General features: G+C 45.4%; 1 protein-coding gene across 1 annotated transcript in view; it reads right to left on the reverse strand.

Moving 5' to 3' along the window:
• The window catches only part of PDZK1 (PDZ domain containing 1), a 16,029-nt gene extending 11,380 nt beyond the window's left edge, over window positions 1-4,649 (reverse strand). The window contains exons 1-2 of the mRNA XM_019528724.1: window positions 4,389-4,649; window positions 762-976 (exon numbers count right to left, since the gene is read on the reverse strand). Of these exons, the coding sequence (XP_019384269.1) occupies window positions 762-971 (210 nt within the window). The 5' untranslated portion in view covers window positions 972-976; window positions 4,389-4,649. The remainder of the gene's footprint in view (window positions 1-761; window positions 977-4,388) is intronic.
• Between the last annotated feature and the right edge of the window lie 2,894 nt (window positions 4,650-7,543).

The following is a 7,543-nucleotide window of genomic DNA, read 5'->3' on the forward strand; positions in this document are numbered from 1 at the left end:
TGGGGACCATGTTGGCCCTCTTCCAGTCCTCTGGTACCTCACCAGAGCACCACGAGTGCTCGTAAAGTTGTGCCAGGGGACTTGCAATGACCTCAGCCAGTTCCTTTAGAACTCTAGGGTGGAGATCATCCGGGCCAGCTGACTTGAGAGAGCCGGCTCACTAGGAGAGAGGGACTAGAACAGGTTACCTAGATAGGTGGTGGAATCTCCATCCTTGGAAGTTTTTACAACCTGGCTGGACAAAGCTTTGGCTGGGATGATCTAGTTGGGGGATGGTCCTACTTTGAGCAGGGAGTGGGACTAGATGGACTTCTGATTTTCTATTATTCTATGATTTGTCCCAGGACAAACCATTTTATCCTGGGATAAAGTGTAGTTATTCAGATGTCCTGAGGATAAATTCTAAAAAGGTTCCCAGGATGATAAATGCTAACAATTTATCCCAGGACATCAGGATAACAAAAGTTATCTTGGGATGACAGAATTGGTTAAATTATAAAGGAGAAGCAGTGCATGCAGCTGCTCAGTAGACCCTGGTAAGGTGATGTGTGTACATGACAATCCTGGGATATATCTGTTCTGGGAGAAACACAAGCAGAAATTCTCCAGGGGCAAATGCAACATCTGTTCCTAGCCCTAAAATAAAGCAGGGAGCACAGTTGTATAGCTTTTATATTTCCAAAGGATTGTTGTAGGAAATACCTAAAGTGGGGCTGGAGTCTTGGAGTACAGCAGGGCCCCCAAATGGAAGTTATGCATACCTGTGCATGTTCTTCCTTGTCTACAAATGCACCATTGACCCTCAGGATCCTGTCTCCATCCTTCAAGCCAGCTTTTTCAGCTGGACTGCCCTTGTCCACATTCCGGATGAGATGTCCTGAAGTGTCTTTTTCGATCCGTAGGTAGAATCCATAGCCCTTTTTGTTTTTCCTCTTTAGTTTGCATTCTCGAGGCTGGAGAATAGAAGTCATTTCTGCCAAACAGGGTAGAAAAAATACAAGTGAAAGTATCATGGGGAAAAATAGGAGGTACTTTTTTTTTTAACTACATAATGAACTGGTTGCTGCTATGGGAGCTGATTCAGCAGTGCAGAGCATGAGTGTTAAATAGGGACAGCAGGAAGAAAAACATCCAACTTTTGTGTTCTGTCTCTCAAACGATGGAGAATGCAGAGAACAGAGCTGTCTGTCTGAAATTAAGGTGAAAAAAAACTAGAGGTTAGGCTCTATCCCAGAATAATGCCTCATAGGATAGAACAGTGGCTGGTTCAGCTGATAGAAGCTGCTACTAGACAAGATGGAGGATTAAACAACTCTGAGAGCAGAAAGCAAGATGAAGGGAGAACCTGGCCTCCTTGGGAAAAATGGCCATTGCCCAATAATTTTGATGAAACAGAATTACATTGCAACAAAAGAGGGATTTTTTTTTTTTTGGAGAATTATGCTTAATGAGGATAGAGATAGTTTGGAAGAACATAATATGAAAGGAGTCCAAGTCTTCATGTCAGTTTGCAGCTGTTGATCTGTGTTGGCTAGAAAATGATATTTAGAGATTTGTTTTTGGGACCTGGCTTGAAGGTAGAGTAGATATTGTAACAGCAAGTGTTCATTGGCTTCTAAAAGCCTATTAGTGACAAAGTTTGCTTCAAGGCCCACTGTATTTGAAGCCAGCAGACAAACAGGTTGGGAAATTGAAAACATGTACCACTCTAATCCATAACAAAAGATAGCTTTGCCACATTGGAGCCAGGTCACAGTGACTAGTTGCAGAGACCTTGTGATTTCTGGTTTTGGTGGACAGACCAAATGAGGAGAGTGGGGCATGTCTAAATTGAGGCACTGGTAAATGATCAAATTAAGATGTGTGCATTTGATGGGTTTGTTGGAACAAAGGAATATGCTGACAGAACAGAACGTGGACAGTATGATGACCACAGGGAGACCAATCAATGATGCCCAGAAATGAAGAGTCAGCAGAGGAGAGAGGGAATACAAAAGGGAATACAAAAAGAGTAGCAAAGGGTTCCTGAGGTGGGATTATGAGGCCACCATGGACAGGGGGCATATCACCAGCCCATCTCACCCACCTCAATGTGGGGGGGAATGGGGTGGGAGTGGGTCTCCAGGCTGCTGACATCTAAGAAAACCACAGGATCAAGCTCGTATGCTGGCCAGATGTACCTTCCTTCTGTGACAACCCTAGGACTGGTAGACATAGAATTGGGAGGTAGGAGAGGTGTGTATTTTATTTGCCTTGCCTGCATTATTCTTGTACGCTGTCATTGTGTATCAATAAAATTTACTGATTATTGGATGGAAGAAGTCCTGGTTGGTCTGAGGGTTTGGGTCCACTCAGATTAAGATATCTGAGTCATAAATCCAGTGCTAACAATTGGCACCTATTTACAAAGCACCTTTCTCTGGCCAAGTTCACTGTTTGGTTCTCCATACCCAAGCATTGTCTCCACAAATGATATGCTTACTTGGCCAAAAAAGGACTCAATGATCTTTCATCTCCCTTTCTGCTGCGTATGGAGCAAGACTGAGGGGTCTACTAGTAATTTGGATGTTCAAGACCACTATCCTACCTACTGAATCAGAATATTTTATGCATGAGACTACTTGGTGACCCTCAGATTCCAGCTAGTTCATTGCTGAGTATTTTAGCAGAAACAGCCAGATAAATATGCTAATCCTAAATTACCTCTTTGGCAGGTAATAGAATCTGTCCTGGAATGTTTCTTTAGCTTGGTGATGCGGCCATGTGGCAGGGACAGCTAGTTCTTTTGCATACTTGGCTATGAGTACCACTACTAGGCTGAATAGTACACTATCCCTTTGGATGCCTGGCTATTTTAGAGAAAGTTGTCATCAAAGGGCAGTTTTAAGGTACAAAAAGCAAGCAGAGAAAGCTGCTTCTTTAGGAATGGCTCAGGGAAGGTGTCTCAAGCAATCCTACCAAAGAACCACATTGATAAATATGTCCATGGGATGAAGTGGTGGCTAATTTGGACAACTTTGGTTCTCTGGAAATTCAGGTAATAGTGAGCTGATAATCTATCAGGCTTCAGCAAATGGACTTTCTTCATCCTATCTTTACTAGCAGGAATCTGTGAGATGATCAAGGAAAGCTGTGTTGGAGAGATTATACATTAATCACAGCCTAGGCTGATAAAGGCCATCTAATCACCCGTTGTAAAATTTTCATAATCACTGCCTTTCACTCTTTATCTTGTGGCTGATGTACATAGGAACACTTACTATGAGGGTCTGGCACTCAGTTCACTTCAGGCTCTTGATAACATGTTCACCTTTGAATACTCTCTGTGACACTAGCAGAAAACAGCCCATGTCCACAGAGCCCATTAACTTCTGAGCATAGAGAATTTTATCAGAGGCAAAGGGAGTTAATTTACAGAGTATTTGGCTCTGGAGCACGATTAGATTACTATGTTGCACAGCTGGTTTGGCCTTGGGAGATTGTGAGGCTAACAACAGCACTTTAAAAACCCCCCCAATATTTCTAAGAAGCACAGACACGTTCAGGGAAGTATCCAGCAAAGTCCAGTGCCAGACAAGTTTTGGCTGTGGACTCACCGCTCCTCCAAATGTTTAACTATATGACTGATATCTCCCAGAAACTGGATTCCTACACCCATGCACCCACATACACACGCATGCATGCATGTATGTGTGAATACACACCAAGATTATTATAGTCCCTTTCCCTCCTCTGTTGGTAGAGGGATGTGTGGTGTCAGTTTGGCTGTCAAAAGTAGCTGAAGCACAGACACTTCAGATGAAGTTTAGAAGGAGGATAAAGGAAGCTTGGTAGCTTGGTGGTCCCCCACTGACAAGAGAGAAAGAGTAACTTAATACTCTACAATCCCTCCAGTTTATAACGCTTACACCACAGGGGATGTTAAGACTGAAGGAAGTAGTGCTGCACCCATTCCCTCTATTTTTAGCTTTTTCCTCAGGGTCTATTCAGAGAGTCCATCCTGACAGAGGTTCTGCTCTGCTCTTTAGCCCATCAACTGTAAAGAGCAACATCCTCTGTTATGCAGAAACACACAATTTACCTATTTCAGTGGTACTTACTCCTGAAACCAGTGGGCTACACTGATTAAAATTGAAGGACATAGCAGTTTGTCCCTTGAACACTAGGAATGAGCATTAGTGCTTGAAATCAAAGAAAAACTCCAATGTAGACAAGGCTTAAACAATCAGGTGGAGGGGAAGGAAAATTCCAAAGACAAATAGAAATGCCATTCTCAGTGCAGGGAAGGCTTGCATGCATGGTATATGCTGGAATCTGCCTAGTAACAAGAGGGAGATTTGGAGGATAGTGAGCAGCGAAGAAGGCAAGGAAATTCCTACCTGTGTCCCTGTAAGAGCTCTATCCTCAGGAATGCTCTCCAGCAGTCTCTCCTGGTGGTTGTAACTGTAGGCACAGCTGGACTTTGGTAGAGCAAAGGTTGATTTAAAAGATGATTTATTTAACTGAGTTTCACTGCATAGGTTATCTACTTGATAACCTGCCTTGGCCCAGTCTGCTGAGCTACAAATTGCTTCCCCCCTCCCAGCAGCTTTGAATTCCACTCCATTGTTCCACTGATTATTACACCAGCAAACTAAGGTTTCTTCAGGAGTGGGTCCAAGACAAGCCTGATCTTTGAGCCTTTCCCAGACAGACAATGAAAATAAGGAGCAGGGAAATGTCAGACTGACTGATGGGTGAATGCAGATATATATATATATAGGTATATGTGCTATATACTTGTCTAGATCTTGGATAGGCACTCTGAGTTTGCAAGGCAGATTGTGGCTAGAAATCAATGATATTTGTATAATTGCAGCACCTAAGGAAGACTGTAGCCCCATATTATTAGGCACTGCAGGAAAAAACATAGTCATAATGCCTGCCCCAGAGACCTACAATTTAACACAGAAGGAAGACAAAGGGTAGGAAGGAAGCAAGAGGCCCAGCAAAGTGCTTTCAGCCGGAGGACAATGGAAGGCCTGATCAAGGTCAATGGTAGAGCTGGGAATAGGATCCAAGTCCTTTGACTGCCAGTCACTTTATTATGAGCCCCCGGGGACTGCACAACAGTTGAGGTAATGTGGTGTTGTCATAATGCAGCTTTATTTGATATTCCCTACATGAGCTGGCTCCATCAGCTTGGTGGATACTGGAGACGTTACAGGCTATTAATTGCTTTAAGAACAGTAATTTGAGCCTATGTAGATGTTCCAGTGGAGTCAGAAGAGAGGGCCGATGTTTGTAGGTAGATTCCAGAAGGATCAGAACCCATGGAGAAGAGCCTGGCAGCCGAGAGGGGGCTTGGGATACCCTTTTTCCTGGAAGGAAAATTCCGTAGCTGGGCATGGGGTTGTGAATACCCTTTGTGACTGGAGAGCAGTCGGCCTCAAAGGCAGGCAAGAGAAGGGTGGGGGTTCTTGTGTAATAGGTCAGTGCAATAAGGGTAAAGTTCTTTGGAGGGAATGAGTCAGCAGCTGCAAGCATTGGAGAGAGGACCTCTATGTGGCTCAGAGCACTTGTCAGTGTGGTCTGCATGAGAGGCCCTCCACTGTACCCTGTGTCTGAAAGCTTTTAATGTTCAGCATGGCCTACCCCATGTGCTCTGAAATAGCGAGATTGGCCCCCAAATCATGAACTTAACTTAAAAAATCATAAAGCAGGACTTCTATCATTTGCTTTTCTGATTTCGGAGTCATTTAGGGCATGTTCTCAAGCACTGTTGCATATCTGTGATGTCTAGACCCTTAAAAAACAGCTCATGTAATCATACGCCTCCAGAAGCTGGGTCTGTGGTCACTTAAGGCCTGTTATGCTCCATCTCATGTTTATTTCTATCGCAGCAGAGGTGAGTGTGGGTGTTTCTGCACCCTGGGCAGGGGTGGCTTGTGGGTCAGCATTAGTGGCAATGCTGTCAGCAGCAGTGCTGGCTGGGCTGCTGTTTTTGCAACCCACCCCATAACTCAACCTCCCCCTGTGTATCACTCAGCTATGTTACTGCATTTGTCACATTATTAACACTTGGGGAGTAACTACTTTAAAATAAGTGTGTGTTTCTCCACTCAGAAACTCCTGCTGGAATCAGATGCAAGCTCGGAGCAAACTCCATAAGGCTTATCTATGCTACCTAAGGAGTCATCTGTTTACAAGCCATCATTCCAGATTTATAGGAGGGATAAACTATAACTCTGCCAATTCAATGGTATGTTGTGGTGCCTGACTGAGCTAAGGTTACAGTATCATATTTGCATATTTTCCCTTCCTCTCAAGGGAAGAAGCTTTGTTTGATTTTAGAATCTTAGTGCCAATCCCAGGTTTTACTAAGCATACAGTAAGCTGGTGCAGAAGCCTGTGAGTAAAATAACTTTTGGCACTTCTGTAGCACCTCCATCCCAATGAGAGATTGTAATTATTGCTGCCCCCCCATTATTCAAACGGGAAAGCAGACAAACATAGAGCTAGGCTTAGAAACTGTGCAGAAACACATCCTGGCTTATTAATAGACACAATGAAGCACAAAAGATTATAGATCATTAGAAAAACAAGCACCTTCCCCCATGCAATACAGCTCAGTCTAACTAACTCTGAAGGCTGAAGTGCCCATCTCTGTATAGCCAGGTAGGCAGTTCATGATTTATCCTTTCCGACTTGGGCTAGAGACATTACATGTAAACCAGTTTAAATGCTCAGAAACTGGTTTAAATCTGTAACAGAATAGGCATTCAGTGCACATAAACCAGTTTCAAAATGGCCAAAATCGGTTTGAGATAAACCTGGTTGAATGTAGACTTAACTGATTTGGCTCAAACCAGTTTATGCAATGTCTGTCCCAGCCCCTTCCTGGTTTAACTTAAACCAGAGTCCCCCAGCATCCCAACATGCTCTCTGGGCTGGGCTGTCTGCTCCAGGCCAGCAGGGCTGACCCCACTGCTTCCCAGCCAGGGCAGGGGCAAGGGTCTGGCCAGAGAGCGGTTTAATTCCCCCCTCTCTGTCCTACCATCAGGTCTGCCAGGCATACCATGACCCCTGAGGCCAAGTGGGGCAGGGAGCAGGGTTAGTCTCCCCTCTGCCCCAAATGGCAGCCAGGTTTTCCCCACCATTGGTGTCATGCTCGCTCCCTGTGGTGGAATAAGCCCCCGGCTGTCCCCTCAGCTGGATGTGGGAGGAAGGGGGAATAACTACTGTCCCTGCCCATCCCACAAGGGACCCTGCTGGCCGGTGTCTAGCCCGGCCCCCTCCCTGCCACTGCAGCGGGACGGGGCAGTGCCCTTGATGGGGGCAGCGGCCCCTGTCATAATGTCAGTGCAGCCCCATGGGCAACTGGTACTACCTTAGTCGGGGGGGCACATGGCCCCCCAGTGACCAGTTAGTGACCAAGTGGGGGGGACGTCCTCTCGTGGCCAATCTCGCTGACCGGGGGTGGGGGTCAGCAAGCCCCCTGCCAGCGCTAGTGGGAGGGCACTGGCATTCCTGCCTGCCCCCCTGCTTGTCACCTAAGCAGCGA

This window comes from Crocodylus porosus, unplaced genomic scaffold (assembly GCF_001723895.1).
Source record: "Crocodylus porosus isolate Cpor-Errol unplaced genomic scaffold, CroPor_comp1, whole genome shotgun sequence".
Classification (NCBI taxonomy): Eukaryota; Metazoa; Chordata; order Crocodylia; family Crocodylidae; genus Crocodylus; species Crocodylus porosus.